The 23597-nt window shown below is 35.2% G+C and overlaps 1 protein-coding gene across 2 annotated transcripts in view; it reads left to right on the top strand.

Annotated features, from left to right (window-relative positions):
- The first annotated feature begins 174 nt into the window (after positions 1–174).
- Positions 175–23597, top strand: part of LOC131949134 (integrin alpha-PS1) — a 30538-nt gene continuing 7115 nt past the window's right edge. Inside the window, exons 1-16 of one of the 2 annotated variants that reach the window (XM_059310903.1) lie at positions 175–414; positions 11413–11543; positions 11783–11868; positions 17642–17812; positions 17963–18008; positions 18282–18413; positions 18657–18864; positions 19320–19407; positions 19585–19723; positions 19907–19992; positions 20641–20948; positions 21092–21236; positions 21545–21706; positions 22026–22105; positions 22541–22691; positions 23282–23451. In XM_059310903.1, coding sequence (XP_059166886.1) covers positions 242–414; positions 11413–11543; positions 11783–11868; positions 17642–17812; positions 17963–18008; positions 18282–18413; positions 18657–18864; positions 19320–19407; positions 19585–19723; positions 19907–19992; positions 20641–20948; positions 21092–21236; positions 21545–21706; positions 22026–22105; positions 22541–22691; positions 23282–23451 — 2276 coding nt within the window. In that variant the 5' untranslated portion in view covers positions 175–241. Of the gene's footprint in view, positions 415–11412; positions 11544–11782; positions 11869–17404; positions 17576–17641; positions 17813–17962; positions 18009–18281; positions 18414–18656; positions 18865–19319; positions 19408–19584; positions 19724–19906; positions 19993–20640; positions 20949–21091; positions 21237–21544; positions 21707–22025; positions 22106–22540; positions 22692–23281; positions 23452–23597 lie in introns of both variants that reach the window. The other variant, XM_059310902.1, reaches the window with a different exon arrangement.

The raw sequence follows: 23597 nt of genomic DNA, 5'->3' as shown, positions 1-23597 counted from the left end.
TATAAGTAGATTTTAAATAAAATGTAAAAATAGGTTACGTTTGCATGAGATAAAATTTCAAATTCTAGTTTAATAATCGTATATTGTTTTCTATGAGCAGAAGTAAAATCTTTATTACTTTCTGTGACGTTTTTCGATCACTACCTGCTAGCTCCTGGCCATTTTTGCTCAAACATTTCGCTAAATCTTCTGTGGTGTAGATCTAAATTGTATCTTATCAAAACGTAGAGTAGATGTAGACATGGCACTGTGGACACTTGTTTTAACTGTTACTTTAGGATTCACTTCAATTAGTGGGATCAATTTAGATGCCAGATTTTCTGTGATCAAAAAAGGAAAAGATAACAGCTATTTTGGATTTTCTGTTGCACAGCATCAAATTTTGGATGGGAATAATGAAGTGCTGCATAATGTGTAAGTCAGTCTTCTGAATAATTATAAAGTGACTAAAGTCGCACACTCTGTCAGATAACTAGAGATATTTATTACTAGAGATTTATTAACTTTAAACATTAAAATAGTCTAGACTTTAGGCCTATAGGCCTAAATATTTCTAAACTTTATTCTAGACCGACTAACCTAACAGGTAGAGCCAGTGTGAGTAGAGCTATGATCATACTATGATGAGCCATGAGCATCTTTTTCCGGCTAGAATCTAGATCTAGAATCGGCCTTCAAATTTACTTAATTTAAGATTTCCTTTAAATACCTTTTTAGTAGGCCTAATAATATTATTAAGTAGATTAGTAGATTAACAAGATACATACATAAATGGTAGATTTAAATAGGCTATTAGAATAGGTTTTTAAAAAATATTTTATACTAACTTATAGACTAGAACTCTTTGCTAGGGTATAGCCTACTTTATATACTATACTCTCAACCCGCCCGAAGCGCAACTTCTCGACCGCACAGTACAGATAGTTTTGTCAGAAGAATAAAGATAAAAGAGTAATTGATCCCATTGCGCAGCTATAAAAGAATAAATTTAGTCCATTACGCAGCTATTAATAATATTTAATTTGAACTCATTGTGCAGATATTTATAGGTCATTGCGTTTTGTATCTTCTGCTGACCAGATAGCGCTTGGGGGAAAAATCTTTTTCCAAGTAGTCATTTTGTAAATTAAGTTAATAGATTCTAAAGAACAGTTAAAAAATCAATGTTGTGAATTCAAGATGACAACCAAACAGTTGAAGGCATTTGATGGGTTTGAACCCACAACATCAGCATGACTGCCACACATTGCTCCATTCGACCACACAACTTCATGCCTCACACTGCATTTTTTACATTAAATGTATTGTAACAGTTTTGACTGGGAACAGCACTAATAATACTATTAATACAACTGTTCCCAATTAACAAGAAATTATAGATAACTGCTGATTCTCAGCCCATATCCACAAAGCCATTTGATCATTATTTGTAAAATTATAAAGTGTGTCTATGCTGTCTCTTTACTAAAGATACTGCACACTGGTACAAATGCACATGTAGGCCTACTCCATGTATGGTGACATCTTACTGTTGAAATGCCATGGAATCTTATTTTAAAGTGGTCCCAATTGGGGGCCTATTCAATATAAAAAAGATATTAAAACAAAACATATTGGTTATAACAACTGTACACTTGCTTTAACTTGTTTTACTTTAAAGTTTTGTTTTAAAGCAGGATTTTTATTATTAATATTATTTGTTTTTGCCCTTCTTGTGTTGGTTTCAATTTATTTACTTTACTTTCCACCTTCTATTTGCTCCTGCAAGTATTTTTTAAGAATGTTATAGAGTTGACCACTTATATTTGTATTTGGATAAAACTGCTAAAAGAAGTAGATTTATTCAAATTGTAATTTACCATTAAACCATGTCATGATTCCAAATAGTTTAAAATATTTTAAAGAAAAAAGGAGAAGATAATCTAAAGCACTAAAACTGGCAACCATGTTTTTTTAATCTTTTGCTTCTCTGCTTTATCTGATAACCCTCAGTTACATGCTCTTGTGGGGGTTACATGTCAAGTGTATGTAACAAAGGACTGCCTTTACCCTTGTCTGCACAAGAAGAGTTCATGTCCTTAAGTGTCTGAATCTCTTTAGTCAGTGTGTCAGTGACAGCTTGTAAACATCCGAATCTCTTTAGTCAGTGTGCCAGTGACACTTTGTAAAGTCAGTGTGACAATTAGTAAACCTTTATAGAATTTAGTTTACAAACAAATCTTGATATGAATATAATGTACATGATTTTATGATTTTTAAAAAAAGTAATCCTCCCTTCTGTTTTTTTCATTACGACCTGGGGGGGGGGGGGGCCAGGCGACAACTTTAGTGAAACATGCACAAATTTGCATATTTCACATTTCTAAAATTATGCAAATTAAAAAAAAAATATCGACATTCTTAATCCTGACCAAATATTTAAAACTCTTTTTAAAAAATTGAGAGGGTTAAAAAAAAAATTGAAATTGGGGGGGGGGGGGGGGGTGTGTAGTAGGACGTCTTTTTGTGGGAAGTGTGACTTAGTTTGATGATGAAGTAGGAGGGGCGGTGAAACCGGGTACAGGCCGTGACGTCATTGTTGGTCTGTTCCACTCAGGTGTTGAATAACTGAATTGGACAAATGTACAAGCAGGCTGTTTCGCCTGTTAATGTATGGCACTATTTGTAAAACGTATCCACTTTTCTTTGTTTCTTGGCTCCAGGTTGTACCCTCATAAGCTCATCGCAATCCACTTCCTTGTGTCTGTAGTGAACTTATTGGCTGTGAGCGGGTCGGTCTATACAAGTATCATGTTATTCAATGTATAAGTATTGGACAATTGCTAAATTCAACAATTAACTCTGGGAAGTTGTAATGAATAGTTAATGGGCCCTCAAAGGTCAATCGATGGAGAGCAAGTTTGGCTATCTTCCTGCCTTATGAGCACGTGTTTGTGATGCCCCCCTATCTTAACACCACCACTCCTCTGATAATTGTTTTCCCTGGGACAGCGCATGTTTGACCTTTGGGAACAAAGCGCAGTTAATAGTGGCATGAGTCGGTGCTGCATTCCTAGAGTAGGGTGTAGTACTATAACTGTAGTGTGTAGTACTATAACTGTAGTGTGTAGAGCTAGTGTAGGGTGTATTACTATAGCTGTAGTGTGTAGAGCTAGTGTACGATGTAGTACTATAGCTGTAGTGTGTAGAGCTAGTGTTGGGTGTAGTACTATAGCTGTAGGGTGCAGTACTATAGCTGTAGGGTGTAGTACTATAGCTGTAGAGCTAGTATAGTTTGTGGTGGTGTTGATCGATTTCACATTCCTATAGCTGTAGTGTGTAGTACTGTAGTGTGTAGTTAGTGGTGGTACGGGTCGATTCTACTTTCCTAGTGTAGGGTGTCGTAATATAACTGTAGTGTGTAGAGCTAGTGTGACTAATAGTTGTACAACTAGTGTAGTGTAGAATCTACATATACGTAGTTTAGACAAGATATGGTAAAATATTCATTAATTTAAGATGACGTACGTTTTAGATGGTTTATTTATTCTCTCGGTTGAGACTGGAATAAACTGTCCAAGAATAGCTCACTCCTGGAAATAGGAGTTTCTTGAAGGGACGGGTAGGGGGGCGGGTTGTGAGGTCCTAAGGTTATATTGCTTAGATCCCTATTTCCTTCCTGACTTATGCATATCTATTCCCGCATTTACATTAGAGTCTCATTATTCACGTCCCAAGGCTATTCTGGAATACGCTTGCTACAGCCTACAGCGGGAGATGGTGACTCGCGAGCCGATTCTTAACACGGCACGGCTAGGCAGATAGTATTGTTGACGGGTTTATTTGATAAAACAATCAACTCTATTCACAAACATGCACTCACACACTGCCGTACCTCCCCGGGGCAGTCACCCTCCAGCCGCACGTCAGGGGGTGAGAATGTGTGCCGGGTGTTCGTGTAATCGTGTATGGAGCTACACCGCTGTGCACACTATCATGTGTTGTGTTGTTCATAAGTAAACCTGGTTCAAAGGACCGCGTTAAGACTATAAGACGGGCACGCTGTCACATTAGTCATTGCAATGTGTAGTACATTCCCCATCAGTCAGCACTCAGATCATACACATCCGTTCTTGGCTGTATGACGCCAGTCTCTTTACAGTCTACATAGTTGCCGCATCAGCGGTTGGCTCTTCGCTCCATACAATTTTTTTTTTGTTTACCACATAACATTGGCAGTACACATCAAATGTCATCGCATCTTGTCACAAACAAAAGCTCGCCATGGCACACAGCTTGCAATGCCGACTCAACTTGTCACAATATCGCTCATTTACGGGTAGATGTTGATAGTTGAAATAATTTAATTGGCTGCTAATTCAGTGTTCTTGTTACATGTGGTCTACTTCATGAGAGACGGCATTGGTTTTTTTTATGTACGTCCGTCTCTTTATACCAGAGAAAACAATGCCGTCTGCCACTGTGATCTCTGTGTACCAGAGAAAACAATGCCGTCTGCCACTGTGATTTCTCTATACCAGAGAAAACAATGCCGTCTGCCACTGTGATTTCTCTATACCAGAGAAAACAATGCCGTCTGCCACTGTGATTTCTCTATACCAGAGAAAACAATGCCGTCTGCCACTGTGATCTCTCTATACCAGAAAAAAACAATGCCGTCTGCCACTGAGATTTCTCTAAAACAGAGAAAACAATGCCGTCTGCCACTGTGGTCTCTCTGTACCAGAGAAAACAATGCCGTCTGCCACTGTGGTCTCTCTGTACCAGAGAAAACAATGCCGTCTGCCACTGTGATTTCGCTATACCAGAGAAAACAATGCCTTCTGCCACTGTGGTCTCTCTGTACCAGAGAAAACAATGCCGTCTGCCACTGTGGTCTCTCTATACCAGAAAAAAACAATGCCGTCTGCCACTGAGATTTCTCTAAAACAGAGAAAACAATGCCGTCTGCCACTGTGGTCTCTCTGTACCAGAGAAAACAATGCCGTCTGCCACTGTGGTCTCTCTGTACCAGAGAAAACAATGCGGTCTACTTACAATAGCCGGCCGTTGTTTGGCGGCCGTTACATTACAGGCCATCAGGATAACACCCCCCCCCCTACAGTAGGTCTAGTCCAGGTATTCGCCCAAAGGTGTGCCTGTTAGCTGTTAACCCACAAATATCCCGGCCTACTTAAATATGTCAGTCCTGCTCCACTAACCGTAAAATTGCGATCCTTCTACCGGTGTCTGTGTGTTTGTTCCGTTACAGATAAACGAATATGGTAGCTGCTGTAACGCTGTTTTAAATATTACAGCACAAATACAATTACATCTGTGTATAAAACCCGTACATACCACTCTGTTAGAGCGAATATTATTGCACATCTCCCTCTGTTATGAAATCATGTAGCACCCACCTCCCTGTTATGGCATATATTGTAGCACCCACCTCCCTGTTATGGCATATATTGTAGCACCCACCTCCCTGTTATGGCATATATTGTAGCACCCACCTCCCTGTTATGGCGTATATTGTAGCACCCACCCCCCTGTTATGGCATATATTGTAGCACCCACCTCCCTGTTATGGCATATATTGTAGCACCCACCTCCCTGTTATGGCATATATTGTAGCACCCACCTCCCTGTTATGGCGTATATTATAGCACCCACCTCCCTGTTATGGCGTATATTGTAGCACCCACCTCCCTGTTATGACGTATATTGTAGCACCCACCTCCCTGTTATGGCATATATTGTAGCACCCACCTCCCTGTTATGACGTATATTGTAGCACCCACCTCACTATTATGGCATATATTGTAGCCCACACCTCTTTGTTATAACGTATATTGTAGCATACACATCGCTGTTATTGCGTATATTGTAACACACCTCCCGTGTAAGACGTAGTTAATCGTATCATTAAATAAATTACCCTGGCTGTGGCTCCAAGGTCAAACCTAATTAGTAGCACGTCCACGCATTTAGTGTGAAGTTGTTTAAACACAGCATACAACAGCAGGGTTGTGTATGGGTGTAGTGTTGATTAGTTCCTGTCTAGAGTGGTGATACAATCAGAACGTCTCACCTTGAGTTGTATCGATACCACCAGTGATTGGAGCTGAGTGCAGACAAGATGTAAAACCCCATTAGCAGTACACCCCATATCGATTAGAGTAATGTGGGCCTAAGAGCGGGCAGCTGACCGCAATGTTTTCTGGAGGTCACTCTCGTCCCATTATAGCAAGCTTCATATGGAACCATTTAACATGTTGTTGTTGTTTTGTTTTTTTTTGTTGTTTTGTACGTAAAGTAAACCAAACAAAAGTATTCTCTGTCATCCTTGTTTTCTTGTGTTACATAGGGTTAAAAACTGTTTCCTTACACATGTAGTCGGCTAGGTTCCAAACTCTCCATTCTACAGAATTGTCAGGCAGTATAGACAGAATGGACCGTCTAACTAAGGCATGGAATAAGTCGTATTTCAATTAAACAGGGAAATCGGCGGAGTGTAGTCTACAGTCAAGCTTATTCCTTCCACAAAATATCGCGATATAGCACCCAGCTGTGAGGCCCATAATTTCCGAAAGTGCTGCCCTACTGTGAGGCCAATGCAGAAAGTGCGGCCTCAACTGTCATGCGATCTTTTGACATGCAATGAATTAACATGATAATAGGCTATGGGGTAATATAAGGTGCAATACTCGCTTTAATTTTGTGGGTGAAATCGAACATGGCAAAAATAATATTATATTTGGCACAAACGATCATCTCCCCGTCTCTTTAGAAGACACATGTGTAGGTTTTTATTCCTGACATGGGCAAGGGGCCCAGTGACCCGCGAAATATTTAGGCTGCTGTTATGAATGGATGGATCTATGTAGGATCACTATGAATGGGTATATGTAGGAACGTCATGAATGGATGTGTACGATCTCTATAAATGGATATATGTAGGAGCTCTATGAATGGATATATGTAAGATCACTATAAATTGGTATATGTACGATCACTATAAATTGGTATATGTAGGATCACTATGAATGGATTTATGTAGGATCACTATGAATGGGTATTTGTAGGATCCTTGTGAAAGATATATGTAGGATCTCTGAATGGATATGTATGATCGCTATTAATGAATATATGTAGGATCGCTATGAATGGATCTGTGTAAGATCACTATAAACGGGTATATTTATGTAGGATCTCTATGAATGGGTGTGTGAAGGATGACGATGTATGCTGAAAACCTTCCGACGGTCAACTATTTCTTTGATCTGCCTCTACAGCTCACACTGATAGATACGAGGAAACCGTTAGAGCTGACTTTCAGCTTTATCACTGCGACACATTATGGTACTCTCAGCTCTCTGGCCATCCACGTTTACTTTCTACCACTGGATTCAGGCACCTGCTTAAGGTGAACTCAGCGATGTTCTACGCTTTCTAGACCACGAATCCAACTCTAGGCTTTCTGTTCAGCGTTAGGATGCTTGGTATGCGCTACAACTGTACCATGAGTTACCGTCTACACGTTACTTAGATAAGTAAAACTATAGAAAAATCAAAGGCATTAATATTTACAAGTGTTTTATTTGCTTTATACCACCACCTACCCTAATTCAATATATATAATCCCCGTTAGTATCCAAGACACACTGGACAGCTGGGGATAGTATGGTCAGCGCTATGCCCGGCTGCCTTACTTTACTAGCAAAAATAAGTCAGGTACCCATTAGAGCTGGTTGGACTCAGGGACGTCTGAAAACTTTCGAGTCAGCAGTCGTGAGCTTTACCATCCAACCCCTCCGTCCTACAAACACAATATAATACAAAAGGGTAAACCATCCCATCTTATTTCACGTTGTATACTTTGTGCACGGTCCTTTTACATGTCTGGAACATAGCTTGTTCTTGTATGACGGTCTGACTAAATAAATCCGCCGGTCTAACCAGATCTAGATTTAGTCTAGATTCATCTACCGAGTGTGCTCCAACAACAAAAGTTAGCGCTTCTCATCGCATGACAGGAGCTGGCGTACATCTGTGTGTATTCCTTCTGTGTTTACTTGCGTATCATGTCAGTGTTGACCTTTCATGCTAAACACGGAGGTCAAACACTCCTTAAGGCTCGCGCGCTGTACTTGACGTTTTGTTGTACACGACTTTAGTACTTTTAGTGGGCGGCTAAGGGGTCCGCGCTTTTAATAGGTTTTACTAAACCGTCTAGCCGTACACTATTCTTGTGGGCCGCGCTTCTTATAGGTTTTACTAAGCCGTCTAGTCGTACACGATTTTTGTGGGCCGCTGAGGCGTCCGCGCTTCAAATAGGTTTTATTAAACCTTCCAGTTGTACACAATTCTTGTTAGCGGCACTTCTGATAGGTCTAGATTTTACTAAGCCTAAGTTGTTTTTTTTTTTTTACTTGTAGCGGAAAGCGTGTAGAGTAGTTATGTACCCAAGTGGGGGAGGGGATGGTTGGCGTGCACATAGCGGGGTGTCGCCTGTCAAGTCAACACGCCGGCGGTACACCGTCTTCCAACTGTGAAGGAGTGTCTGGCTTGGTGGCTAGCGGACTGACGTCTCATTAGCATGTCTATAGCAGCACAGCTGGGTTGATATCCTTCAATGATATCCATGTTGTGACTTGACCCATCTCCTCATTCTCATGTCTCGTACAGCCAGCCGACAAAACGGGTCGTTCTTCACCAGTTTAAATCACGCCGTGTCTGTTAATTAATTAATTAAATCAACACATTTGTATCTTAATTAATAATTATTTTTTTGTACTATCATCCGAATGTTGTCAATGAGTAGGGCGGAAGGGAAGTAACTCTCGGAACGCGAATAAGAAAATTAAACCGCACATTAGGAAACTAAAAAATAAAATAAACGTTATGGATGTCTCGAGATTAAAGCATTAAATCTATCTGCAAATCTAGCTCACCTCCTTCCCCCCACTCTCTTATTTTAAAACTCATCTTGTTCTCTTGTAAAATAGCGTTTCATTGTTCAGGTTAATCTAGTTGTCACTCCCTCCCAGAGCCGGCGTTAGGAATACGCGGGGCCTAGGGCCAACCATCCGCGCGGGGCCTTTCCATTATATTTATATATATATATATATATATATATATATATATATTTATATATATACATATATATATATATATATATATATATATATATGTATAAAGGCCTATATAATGTGATGTACACATAATAACACAAATGTTTTGGAGTTTATAAGCTAATGTCAAACTTTCCACTATAATAACAGATTTTTATCTCTTCCATGTATTAACCCAATGTTCGTAGTTTTTTTTTTCCTTTGCTAAGATATTAAATCACTTTTAACAGTTATGTAATTCATACCAAATCACTTAAGAAAATTTAATCACGTGCCGAATAATTAGGAAAATAAAGTTTACAATACAGCGAACTCGGCCTGATGTATCAAAACAGTATAAACTTCAAAATTTGTTTAGAATTCATACAATATTTTAAAACCAAAATCATTATTGTCTTAATTATTGAAGGGGTGAATCCTTAAGGTGACAAAATATATACTTTTAACAGTGTCCGCACCCCCCCCCCCCCGAAGAAAGTCTACCCCCCCCCCCCCCCCGAATATTTCAAGTGCCCCTCCCCACCGGAGAAAAAAGTCTGGAAGAAACACTGTACATATACGACATTATACGACATCTACAACAAGACAGTCAGGACTAGAGTTCATCAGGTCACTAACTGTCTACTATAGACATCCCGTCTGCTCACTAAAAGGACATCTTCATCGGTCCGCATACAATAGGGTATCTCTTTACGTCGTGGGCTAATTCTCGACCGCCATCTCCAGTCAGCTCAGGTCAAATGCCAGGCGACCATACCCTACACAAAAGGAGGTGTGACACTATTTTTGTATCGAATTACGGCCTGTCCCAGTTCAGGTGGGACTCACCAACATCAACGGTGGCCTCAGTTATAACAATCAACAACGTCGGCATTCCACCATTTAGTTTTTCCCAACTGAATTCAGCAACAATTTTTTTTAAGTTTACGAACTAATTCAGATAACAATGACATTGCTGAAGCGCGGGGCCCCTTCAAGCGCGGGGCCTATGGCGACCGCCCCGTTCGCCACCCCCTAACGCCGGCTCTGCTCCCTCCTCAACCCCTTACCCATACATATACACTAGATATTTCTGCGTTGCTCTCCCCCCCCCCCCCCCTCCTTAGCGTCCCCTGTGTCGTCATCAAACTAAAGTTTATTAGATGTTTTGTTTTTTGTTGGTCATATCCAGGGGAAACGGGTGTAATGAGGCAGACATATATTAAAGATAGGGAATAGTTAATACGCCATGTCAAGTGGCCATCATGCTTTAGACCTAAGAAAGGAAGTTTACAGCAAGCTACACTTACTCAACACTTAACACGAAAGGTCAATTTTAAAAACATGGATCAATTTAAGGATTAATAAAAAGCTTTTTAAAGCATTATTTTTATGTTGTTTTTTTTTTTTTTTGTGAAAGTATAAGTGAAATTTTTAAATTAATTGTGTCACTAAATTTAACATTAAAGCTATCAACATACTTATGGATTAATGAAATCATCTAAATAATCATGCTCTGGTACTTCACCAGGGGGGGGGGGGGGGTTGATGTGCCTGAAAGAAACACTGAATGTATTCTAGTAACCCACTTAAATAAATGTGTTCTAGTACCCTGCCTTAAGAAATATGTTTATGATACCTTACCTAAACAAATATGTTTATGGTACCTCACCTAAACAAATATGTTCTAGTACCTCACCTAAAGAAATATATTCTAATACCCCACCTAAAGAAATATATTCTAGTACCTCACCTAAAGAAATGTTCTAGATCTAGTACCTGTCACATGTCTTACTAAATCTACTGTTAAACCTTTCAGATTGCTTGTGGGAGCACCTAAAGAAATGTTCTAGATCTAGTACCTGTCACATGTCTTACTAAATCTACTGTTAAACCTTTCAGATTGCTTGTGGGAGCACCTAAAGAAATGTTCTAGATCTAGTACCTGTCACATGTCTTACTAAATCTACTGTTAAACCTTTCAGATTGCTTGTGGGAGCACCTAAAGAAATGTTCTAGATCTAGTACCTGTCACATGTCTTACTAAATCTACTGTTAAACCTTTCAGATTGCTTGTGGGAGCACCTAAAGAAATGTTCTAGATCTAGTACCTGTCATATGTCTTACTAAATCTACTGTTAAACCTTTCAGATTGCTTGTGGGAGCACCTAAAGAAATGTTCTAGATCTAGTACCTGTCACGTGTCTTACTAAATCTACTGTTAAACCTTTCAGATTGCTTGTGGGAGCACCTAAAGAAATGTTCTAGATCTAGTACCTGTCACATGTCTTACTAAATCTACTGTTAAACCTTTCAGATTGCTTGTGGGAGCACCTAAAGAAATGCGCCCCATAAACAATAACATGTCCAATGTGATTGGTGGAGCTTTGTATCGATGCATCTCGATGGACAAATCAGAAAGCTGTACTATCATTACAGAAGGATTGTGTAAGCTTTTAAAAATAGTCTCATCAAACAAATGAAATAAAACTATAAAAAAATACTGATTAAAATGCTGCTTTTAAAAGATCAACACATCTTTAAAAAGTTAAAGTATACGCTTGAATAGATAACACTAACTATTGACTATCATATATAAAATCATATCCCTAAAACTCAGACTTACTGAGGGATAAATTAGTTGTTTTTATAAAGTTTAAAGTAAAAAGTATTTTTTTATTCATTAGCAAACGAACCTGTTCCTGGTGAACTAGTTAGTGACCAGTGGCTAGGTGTGTCTGTTGTATCAGCTGGCCCAGGCAAGAAAGCTGCGGTAAATATATCCTATCTTCTGTTCCATTTTTATATCAGTTTTAACATAGGCGCAGATGTTTCTTAGATGGGAGTCATCAGAGTCTTTACAGCTTATAAAATGATCCTCCTATTTCCGTGTTTAGAATATTTCAAATCAATTTTCTTTTGTTTCGTGGCAATGGATTATAAGTACTTCAGCTGTTTTACTTTTAATGTTGTTATAAAGTTAAAATAAATATATGTTTTATTTCCTTTTCAGTTTAATTATAGTTTTGTTTCGGAGTTTTACTTCACATTTTTTATTTTATTTTTTTATTTCTTTAGACATTGTCCCTGAAAAAAAGTTGTTTGGGCCTAAATGCATGCATTAATAATAAAATCAAATTTATTAGAGTACTTTGATAAGTAATGTTTATACTTAAATCTTCATTGATTACTGTTAGAGTAACTAAGAAACATCTGCTCTTTTCAATACCTAAAATCATTTAAAATCATATTACCCATCATCTTATACCTTAGTGTTAATCATCTGTAGATAGACATGTAGCCATAATATTTTGTATTCTATACTCACCATATTTATGTAGATCATCACTTCAAATCTACTTTATTATGCTTTAACTTACTAAGGCAAATAATAACTACCACTGTATTTTTATTAAAATACTATATTATTTAAGACTTAGTTGAATTAAAAAAAAAACATTAATGTATACAAATTAAAATTAGTTATTAGGCGTTACATTACAATTTCATGCACTTCAACCTGTTCTAATGAATGTGGAATTATAATTTGCAGTCTCAAATAAAAACAAAATACTCTTGAATAATAAATTACAAAAAATGTTATTAAATTAAATGTTCCCTACATCATTCCAAAAGAATAAAAATATTATTTATGGTAGTGTAGTACTTAAATCATGGAATGATTATTAAATACAAGATTGAAATTGTACTGTGGCCTACTGCTGGTCTAAGTTTTCTACATTATATATTCTAATAATAATAATTCTTTCCAGCTTGCTTACTTACTTGCTTACTTATTTAATACTTTACAGCTTCAAAAATTGGCATAGTTTAGATTAATTTTTATTTAATGAGTACAGAGATCAAAGACACAGAAAGTGCCACGTCTAGCTGAACTTTCTATCAAAGATATTCCATTTCACAAGCTGTTGTGATGTGTTTTCTGTTGATGACTTTTAAAGTCTTCTTTGTATTCTGGCACTTCTAGGTCTTCAAGCAAAATGTCATCTTGTTTGGTTTTTCTTCTTTTGTCAGTTTGCAAAAGTTTTTCTGGCATATAATTTTTCAAGTTAAAATATAGTTTGGAAATTCTCACTGTATAATATAGCAATTCCAGGGTTTAAAAGGTGTCTTATAGAACATTTGAAGATTTGCAGATGCTTTTGTTCAACTTGAGATAAGCTTGATTGTATTTTTTCAAATTGAGGACTATTTGACTTAAATGTGAGATGATCTTAGTGAAGATGTGTAATGTTCTGCTAATCCAGTCCAGCTGTTGTACACTTATCACCTTTCCCTTGAGCACCCAAGAGGCACAACTCTGGAAGACACTGATCTTGAGATCTGTCATTTCCTGGTTGTTAAGTCCCTACAGCACAGTTTGACATTGTTACTGTGTTACTGGACAGCTTGACTTAGTTTGTTATGGGACAGCTTGACTTGGTTTAAGCTCTTAGTTTGTTATGGGACAGCTTGACTTGGTTTAAGCGTAAAAGAGGTCTGGCTACATTGTTAAGCCTTTGTAGAGTACTTTTGTCAGCTGCTTCTTGAACTGTTTTATTCACCAACTTGAATACCCCTCACATTCTAACCTACCCTTCTAAAGCACCTGTGCTAATAGCACCAAACTGCTCAATGTATATTGACTCTAGTTGTCTCATTTCTGTCCAATTTCTTCCTAATGCTACAAATACAGAGCTGAGGTTACATCTATGTAACAGAGATCCTTGCTTGCATATTTATTTAAATATATGTCAACTTTATTAGTCTTTTATGTTACATTCTTGACCTACTTTCCAGCTGTTAGCTAAATTTAGCCTATTTTTTCTTCTCATCTATGAACATGTACCACAATTCTGACATATCCCATTATTTGAAGCCATGTAACTTTAAATGTCAAATTATATTTTCAGCCTTGAAACATATCTGTTCCAATTGATTGCCGACATTACCTGGTTTAGATGCTTTTTCTTTTTTCAAAAAAGCAATACAAAATTTTCACCTTAAGTATATTTTTTAAGCCATCAGCATTGACCATTGATTGAATTTTCTAACGAACCCTTTCCATTTCACACCCATTTTTGAATATTCAAATGTTCAGTGTTGTTTTTTTTAATATATTAAAAAGTTTTTTTTTTTTTTTTTAAATTTTTGTGTTAAATTTGTATGGCCTCTTATTTACCAAGAACAACTAGTAGGACAGTGTCTACAAATATTTTTAGGTGTTTCTTTTGTTTTACTTATTTTAACAATACTCAACTTGGGTTAAAAATTAAATGAGATGATCATTGTAAACATACTAGTTTTCCTTATGTTTTTATCTTTCTCAAATTAAATATTTGTACTTACAAAAAGCAATCCATTAATCTCATGTTATTAATTGGTGCAGAAAATTATTATCTAAAGTAGAAGAGTTGAGATGAATTAGCTACCATTACAAACCCACCTGTTGAAACAAGTGTTGTCCTTGATGGGCTAGTTCATGTGAAGTTTTTAAAAGAGCGCTAAAATATTTTTCCTATTTCAAACTCCTCACCACACCATTCAATAATTTGAAGTTTGCTTCTGTGGCTGTATTTGGTTGTTGTTGTTTTTTTTTGGCAGTTTGGTTTTTATTTTGTTTTATACTGGTTTGTATTCTTTAAACTTTTTGTTTTAAGAATTTCAAAACTTTTTTGTTTGTGTTTGGTCCTTTTCTAATTTGATTTTCCTGTTCAAATGGCCTTCTTGTTTGTAGTTCCTAGGTACAAATAATGTCACTAACTTTATTTTTAAAATAATTGTCCTATTATTTTTAGAAGTGTGTAGTTGACTAAAAAATTAATTTTATGATTTATAGTATTCAGGCATTTTTTTATTCACAAGCATTATCACATTTTGCTTCTAAACATTTTGTTTGCTTACTGCTTTTTACTATATTTTTTTTTGCTTTGGCATGATTTGTAACATTCTAATTGCTTACGCAAAATATACTTTGTAAAAATATGTACTATGCAATTATATAAATATTTAAACCAATAATCATACTGAATTGAGATATTTTAATGTATGACATTTTTGTAAATATTTCATTTGTAAAAATAAAACTATTTTATAACTTTTTTTTTAAAGGGAAGATTTAAAATATAATTTACAATAACTAAAAGGTGCACAGAAAGAAAAACAAAACAGCTATTTGGGATGTAGTATATTTCAAAAATGAAATAATTGTTTTTGCTCTGATGTTAATTTTGTTTCCCATTCACTTCATGCTTCCCCTGTTGTCATGCTTCAGCTGTCGTCACCCCATGGAATTGAAGCCAATTTTTTTTAAAAGTGTTTCATGTTGCACACCACCGACAGCTATTTGTTTTGCTGTCACCAGCTTGCCTTATTTTTAGAATTGTTTCCCATGCTTGATAAAACCCTTCAAGATGATAATTCTAAAACATTTGCCTATGATTTTATTTGGTTCTTTGTGAACTTTGGCCCAGACCTTAACCCTGAGCTGTTTTTCTACCCAAAACCCTGTCACAGCATGGTATACACAGCAATTTTAAAAATCTTTCTGAAGGATTCTATTTTTTTTTTTTTTTTGTTAGCTGAAAACTTGCATCATTACAGTTTCACTGCTAATATGCATTATTATACACCCCATGAAAAGCTAATAAAAGTACATAAAAACTGTTTTACTGGGTTAAAGAGTTAGAAAGGAGATGAACTAGTCCTTTTCAGCATTGTATGAGTCACCTCCATGCCGGTATACTTCAGGTTACTAATAGAAAGTATGAATAGAAATTTTTAGTCGAAATAAGAATTGCGCACCAAATGAACATAATCGTGTGAATTATTGAGAAAGAAATTTAGTACTTTACAACGCAAACACTGATTAACTTTTAAAATTTAATTTATCTTCTTAAGTACTAATTAAGTCACATTTTATGTCACATTGCATTGTCATTGAAAGTTTTAAACAAATCTCGGTCTGGTAGAAGTGTACTACTTCCTTTCCCCTAAAATCATGTAAAATTTGATGGAATCAAGAGAATACAGTCTTATACCTATGTATACAATCTGGTACACCTAACTGAAATGGTACTTACATTATCAGTATTGTTTAGAAACTGGACTACCAAACTTTGAGAGTAATTCATTATAAGATCTTATATTTACATATAAAATCTTGTCTACCTAACTGAAACAGTACTAAATTTATTGTGTTCCCATGGAAATAGAGCAAAGTACCACTTCCGGTTACCAAAAATAGTTAAAAAGTTGATAGATGCATTTGCATACAGTTTAATACTTACATTTGAAATTTTGACCACTTAAATTAAAAGGTTCTCAAGTCATAGGCTATTGAGAAACCGTAATAGGAGAGAGTACCACTTTCGGGTACCAGAAATCGCCAAAAAGTTAATAGAGAACTACAAATTGATTTAATACTTATATATGAAATCTCATCAACCTAACTGAAACTGTACTCAAGTTATCCTGTTTACATACATACACACTCACAGATGGACAGAATTGAAAAACAAAATTTTTCTGGCTCTGGAAGGTTATATAATGTAAACATTTGTCAAAATCTCAATTAAGATTATTTGCATGATTACAATGCATCCTTTATATTCCGCATATAATAGAGTAGGGAGATGTGAAATAGTTAGAATATCTCATCTTATTTACTTTCTCTATACGAGAGAGTAAAAAAATGACAAAATCAATTCTTAGAAATAAAATAAGTAAATTATAAGAATTCATGTGATAAAGTGTGCAAATGCACTAGAACTGATCTTAAAATGAGACAGTATTTTTTTAAATGTATAAACATCCAACATGTATCTATCATTATCTGGCATCAATAAAAAAAGCTAAATTTTTTGCTCTTTTTTGTTAAAATTTATTTAGGTACCTTAAATGTACTAAGAACAATCATTAATATTTTTAGAATCACATAAAGTTATTTGATCACCTGTGGGATAATGTTCTGGACAGGTGCGGTGCCATCTTAGCTCAATAACTTATAGTAGCAAACAAACAGATCACTTGTTTTCTTAAGGCTCTTTTTTCACTTGCTTCGTATGATGTTGTGTGTTTAAGGAGGAAATGCTTGCTATTGAACAGGCATGTTTACTTTCTGTGCATCTTTTGGTTTTTTTTATCATTACATTTTAAAGATTTTAGTTAATGTGAAATACCCAAACTAAACTTCACAGAATTTTTTTTTTAAAAATCAGACTAAGATAGGTAAACAAACTTTAGACACATTTTTTTAAAAAAGGTGATTTGGCTAGAAAGAAGAAATTGATGGTCAATGTTCTGTTTAGGCTTGTGCCCATCGTTACATCAAAGACAATGCAGCTCTTGGCTTTTGTCTTGTGATGGACAATGAATTACTAGAGCCAGCCAAGTACTCACCCTGTGACAAACTTCCTAAAACCCGGTACATGGCAGATTTTGGTTTGTGTCAGGCTGGTATGTCGGCACTAGCTGGACAGGTATGGTCTCATTTTGTTAGTTCATTAATGTGTGTTTTATTCCACGTGCGCCACATGCTTCTCTAGGTCTGCGCACATAGACACACGGTTGACAATGCTGCTCTGGGTATATGCTACACCTTTTTAAATTCCTTGGACTATGATACGCCTTACATGCCCTGTAAAAGGCTATCGCATACACTGTACATGCAAGATTTTGGTTTGTGTCAGGCGGGTATGTCGGCTGTAGCTGGACAGGTAATGTCTTGTTATACTTCATTTACTATTGTCTTATACATTATTTCATAAAGTGATATTTCATAGAATTTAAACTAAAAGTGGAATTTATAGCAGTAAACAGCAAAACTTTGTTTACTGTATTAATGGCAAATTAACTCTGATTTTAAGGATGATGCTTTTGTAATGGGTGCTCCGGGCTCAGTTTTCTGGCAAGGTAGTAATATTTCTTAGAGATGTACAAAACTAATTTTTTAAAACTACATTTTTATATCCCTTTATGCTTTTAAAACTTTCCAATGTTTAAATACTGTGCCAGCTTATTACATTACACTCATGTTTTACGATAGTAAAGGTTATTTAATGAAAAAAGTTTCAATAAACTTTGTGAGAATATTACTTTTTTTAAGATATCAAAAGAAAATAGAAAACAAACTTAAGTTTCATGATCTAAGAATGCAAATATTAATTTAAAAAATATTTTGAATAGGTGTTGTTTTTATGACAAATATTACTGACGAACTGGGCGTGTCAACAGCTGAAATCTTATCTCCTTACAATGATAAAAACCGATTGACCGGAAATGAACAGGCCTCTCCAACAGCCCCATACTCTTACAATGGTACATTTTTATAAATCTATAATCATTACAATAATTTAATGTTAAAGGCTATTTGTTAATTAATATTTTTAGCAAGTTGTTTGTTTTTTATTTTTAAATCTCTTTGTCAGATTTTTAAAAAAATGTTAAAAAAAACAAGAAGTATTGTGTTGGTATTTATTGCCAATAAACACTTTGACTTGAAAGAAATGTGAAACAAGTGTAGGATTACTTGACCACTGTATATTTCTTGTTCGCTTGTAGGCTATGCTGTAGCTGTGGGGAGGTTTGACAGCTCACGGGTGCTTTACTACGCATCTGGAGCCCCCAAGTCTCACAACAAGGGCGAGGTCATATTCTTTAAACAGTTGAAAACAGCGCTTTATTATGAACCCTCGCAAATTATCAGAGGGCCTATGGATTTCTCTGGCTTTGGTTCAAGTCTTCTTGCCATGGATCTCAACAAGGACGGGTTTGTCAAACATTTTCAATTTTTGGGGCATTTTGTAGGGATTTTATAATGTACGTTTGACTTTAGATTGATACAGTTTTGTGATGTATGTTTGAAGTTAGTGTGATACAGTTTAGTGATGTATGTTTGACTTCAGAGTGATACAGTTCTGTGATGTATGTTCGTCTTTAGAGTGATACAGTTTTCTAATGTATGTTTGACTTCAGAGGTTGTTGTACGTGCAGTGTCAGAATACTATGTAAACTATTTACATGTTCATAATGACCTGTAAACTAATTTTGTTGAGAGAACTATTTACATGCTCATAGCCTTCATTCATATTGTATTAAAATTTTGTACAGTTTGCTTCTTTTTTGTCGAGTTTTTGGCTATAAGGTGTGTCAAACATAAACTACATTCATAAGTTAATCATTTTATAGTATTTAATTAATGTACTTTAAAATATTCCTTTTTAGATTTGATGACTTGATCGTGGGAGCTCCATATTACTACAGGAGAGGTCATGGTGGTGCCTTCTATATATATTATGGTGGAGTAAAAATGGTATGTTTTTTAATGTATTCCAAGAGAAAGACAACTCAATTTAAAATTAAATTTAAATAAAATATTTTCAAATTTAAAAAAAAAATCATGAATCCACCACCATAAAGTAAAATTAACAGTTAACAGTTTGATTGATGACAGTCAAAAAAGTTTTAAAGCTTTTTTTTTTTTATCCAGATATCAAACAGCACTGTTGGTAAAGAAATCATCAGCCGCTCTATGGGAGACCAAGAATGTGAAAGACTGATGTGTGAGCATGCACAGTTTGGGATTAGCTTAAGTAAAATTGGAGATGTAAACAAGGACACATTTCAAGGTTTGTTGAAATTTTTCAATTCTTAAATCATGGATATATTTTAATTGATCACTTGTTAATCCTAAGGTTGCATTAACAATATTTTTTTATGATTTAAAAAAAAAGATCAATGAAAAAAAATTGAAATCATGGATATTTCCCTTAGTTAAACAAGTTTTTATTGTCTTTTTTTTTTCAATGTAGACTTTGCTGTTGGTGCCCCATATGAAGGGAAAGGTTGTGTTTACATATATTTTGGCTCTGATAAACCTATCGACAAGTATGTGCAGGTAAACAATTGTCATTTGGCCACATAATTCACTTGTGATAGTCAATTTTGACTAGAGGCTAATGGGTTAATAGTCTCTTTTATATTAAACATGTTTTATGGATTTGTTTAAACTGTAACACTAATAGTTACACTGTAGAAATGACCAGTCACCTAGCAAGGTGACATGGTTGGGTTAGGCCCCACTATGAATCTGATTTTTTAAAAATATGGTTGTCAGTTTGTCAAAAACTGAGTGCAGAAAGCAAATAGGCACATTTTAGTTCCTGACTGCTATTTTCTTCAAAACTCCTAACAATAAGCTCCCAACATATTATCACAGGAGCTTATTTTTAGAAGATAGTTTTAAAAAACACCCTATATTTATTTAAATTTTTGTATGTAGAATTACATAACATATTTTAATATCACTAACATAGCCTACTCTGCTCTTACTATCACTACTTAATATTGGGTTTTTAGATGTAGTAGCAACACACAGGAAATTATTTACTTTCAACAAGTTATGTACTATTTTTGACTGTACTAGTACTAGAACTTCATTAGAAAAGTCATGTATTATTTTTTGACTATGCTAGATTACTACTATACACAAACCATACAATTTTTTTATCAACTATACTAAAAAAAACTGCTTTTCTATTGACAGAGAATTGAAGCTTCCGATTTGCCCGTCCCTAACCTGATGTCCTTTGGCTACTCCCTGTCTGGTGGATTGGACCTGGACGACAACGGCTATCCTGACCTGCTTGTTGGGGCTTACGAATCCAGTGCTGTGGTACTCTTACGGTCTCGGCCCATCATAAAGCTCAACTCAACGCTTAAAGTAAACCCCATTGCAGTAAATCTTGAAGAGAAGGCCATCTGTACCAGTCCTCTAGTCAAACCAGCAAATGCACAGCGCCACTGTATTGAAATTGAATTGTGTTTGTCATTTTATTCTAAATCCGGATTAAGGTATTTAATTCAAGTTACAAAGAAAAAAAAAAATTTTTAATCTGTTGTTTTTTGTTTTTATTGTTATATTCATTTTTAAATATGTATTGTGTGGTCATCTAGTTGTTTGACTTAATCAGATAAAAATATACACCTTTTTTTAGTACAATGCCTACAGTGACGTACAACTTGGAGGCCGAACCACAGCGTAGAATTGCAAGAGTTGACATCCAGGATAAGGCAGAAAACAAAGCAGTTACCCTGAAAGCCAGTGGTCAACAATGTGTGAAAGAACTGGCTTTAGTGAAGGTAACAAATAAAATCTCAAGCTAATCACCACATTAAATTTCCAGTTTCAAAAAATGTTTAAACTTGCTTTCTAGAGTACATTAAAAGCATATATTTCTTAATGAAAATGAAGTATTTTCTTAATAAATTTTTATACTATTCACTGGGTTTTTTTTGTGTTAGTACTAATAAAAATAAAATCATTTTCATCTGTTTTGAAAATTTCATTTCATAAAGAATCTAAGATGCTTAAATATATTTTATTAAAAATCAAGTTTAGAAGAACAAAATCAAGAAATAATTAAATTTGTTATTTCTTGAACCAAAAGGCTCAGTTTGATGACAAGCTGAATCCCATGGAGTTTAGATTTACCTTTGGACTGAGCACAGACAACAGAACCAAACCTGTGTACCCAGACAGTGCTGTGGCAAACATTGACCAGTATCCAGTGCTAGAAATTGTTGGTAAAGGGACTACTGATGTAGTCAAGGTAAATAAAACAACATCCCTTGAGTTATTGCACCATGACATAACTGTAATAGTTGTCTGTTATTTAAAAAGGATAATATGAATATGTTAAAAATTAGAGGATAACTTAGAGTGGTTTAAGTCAAAGGCTTATTAATTCAAAAACTTGCAAAAGTTCTTTATATTCTTCTAAGCACTCCAACATTAAAATAGAAATTATCATAATACTCAAATAAGATATTTAGCATTTTAAATTTAAGTGAATGGCATTGTTAAAAGGGGTCAGATGTCACTTTGTATAATTCATATTTTAAATAATCAAATCTGTTTTTCATGTCCAGGTGGAGTTTGTCAAGGAATGTGGGGAGGACAATGAGTGTGATAGTAATTTGCAGTTTTCAGCAAGCTATAAGGGTCTTATGTGAGTGAATAAATATGCTCAGTTCTGTACACATACATCCACTGTTTTGGTATGCAAAATCCTCTGCTTAGGACTAAACACCCACTGTTTGGTACACAAACATGTAGCGCTCTGTACACACACACCCACTGTTTGATTCACACAACATCCAGCTTTTATTTGGTACACACAACATAAACTATTTCATACACACACATCCATTGTTTGATTCACACATTTCATACACAAACATCCATTGACTCACACAACATCCAGCTTTTATTTGTTACACACAACATAAACTATTTCATACACAAACATCCACTGTTTAGTACACACAACATCAATTGTTTGGTTCGCACAACATCCGCTATTTGGTACACAATCATACTGTTTGAACCTATAGAAATTGAACCGGCACTTCCTGAATACAATTTTCAATTCTTGTTCTTTCAGAAAAAAAGATGATGTTTATGAAATGGCAATTGGTGAAAACAATAATTTATTTGTGGAGATAGATGTACAGAATATTGGCGAGGCAGCTTACCTAACCAGAGTTTACCTGGAGAAACCAAAGACTGTCAGTTATTTTTCCACTGAGTCACTGGTATGTTTATAGCATTACATGTTGTTAATTTATGTTAGTGCAATAATATTTAGCAATATCAGTGTAGTTCACAATTTATTTTCACTGTTTTATATTGTACCACATTTGGTGATACCATTGTAGTTCACAATCTATTTTCACTGTTTTATATTGTACCACAACATTTGGCAATATCAGTGTACCTCACAAATTTATTTTCATTGTTTTAGTTTTATATTCTACCACAACATTTGGCATTATCAGTGTACCTCACAAATTTATTTTCATTGTTTTAGTTTTATATTGTACCACAACATTTGGCAATATCAGTGTAGTTCACAATTTATTTTCACTGTTTTGGTTTTATATTGTACCACAACATTTGGCAATATCAGTGTAGTTCACAATTTATTTTCACTGTTTTATACTGTACCACATTTGGCAATATCAGTGTAGTTCACAATTTATTTTCATTGTTTTTGTTTTATACTGTACCATATTTGGCAATATCAGTGTAGTTCACAATTTGTTTTCACTGTTTTGTTTTATACTGTACCATATTTGGCAATATCAGTGTACCTCACAAATTTATTTTCACTGTTTTCTTTCAGAGCTCAGTGACCTGTCAGAATGTCAAAGATGATGACACGCTGATAGTGTGTGATCAGATTGGCAATCCTTTCCGTCAAAACAGTCGGGTCTATTTTATTATAAAGCTGAGTGTCCCTTCAAACCTATCAGAAACAAATGATGTCTACAACATTACCACATGGGTCAACACGTAAGGAATATTTCTTTATATTTATTTTGTTCTATTTACTCACAAATGATGTCTAGAACATTACTGCATAGTTCTACATGTAGAGAATATTAATAATATTTATTTTGTTCTTTTTTGACTTATGACTGATGTCTACAGCACGTTTT

The sequence above is a fragment of the Physella acuta genome, unplaced genomic scaffold (assembly GCF_028476545.2).
Source record: "Physella acuta isolate Inbredline_101_S28 unplaced genomic scaffold, ASM2847654v3 ptg000675l, whole genome shotgun sequence".
In the NCBI taxonomy this organism is placed as follows: domain Eukaryota; kingdom Metazoa; phylum Mollusca; class Gastropoda; family Physidae; genus Physella; species Physella acuta.
The sequence above is the reverse complement of the archived record's forward strand: the minus strand, read 5'-3'. Positions and strand labels throughout refer to the sequence as shown.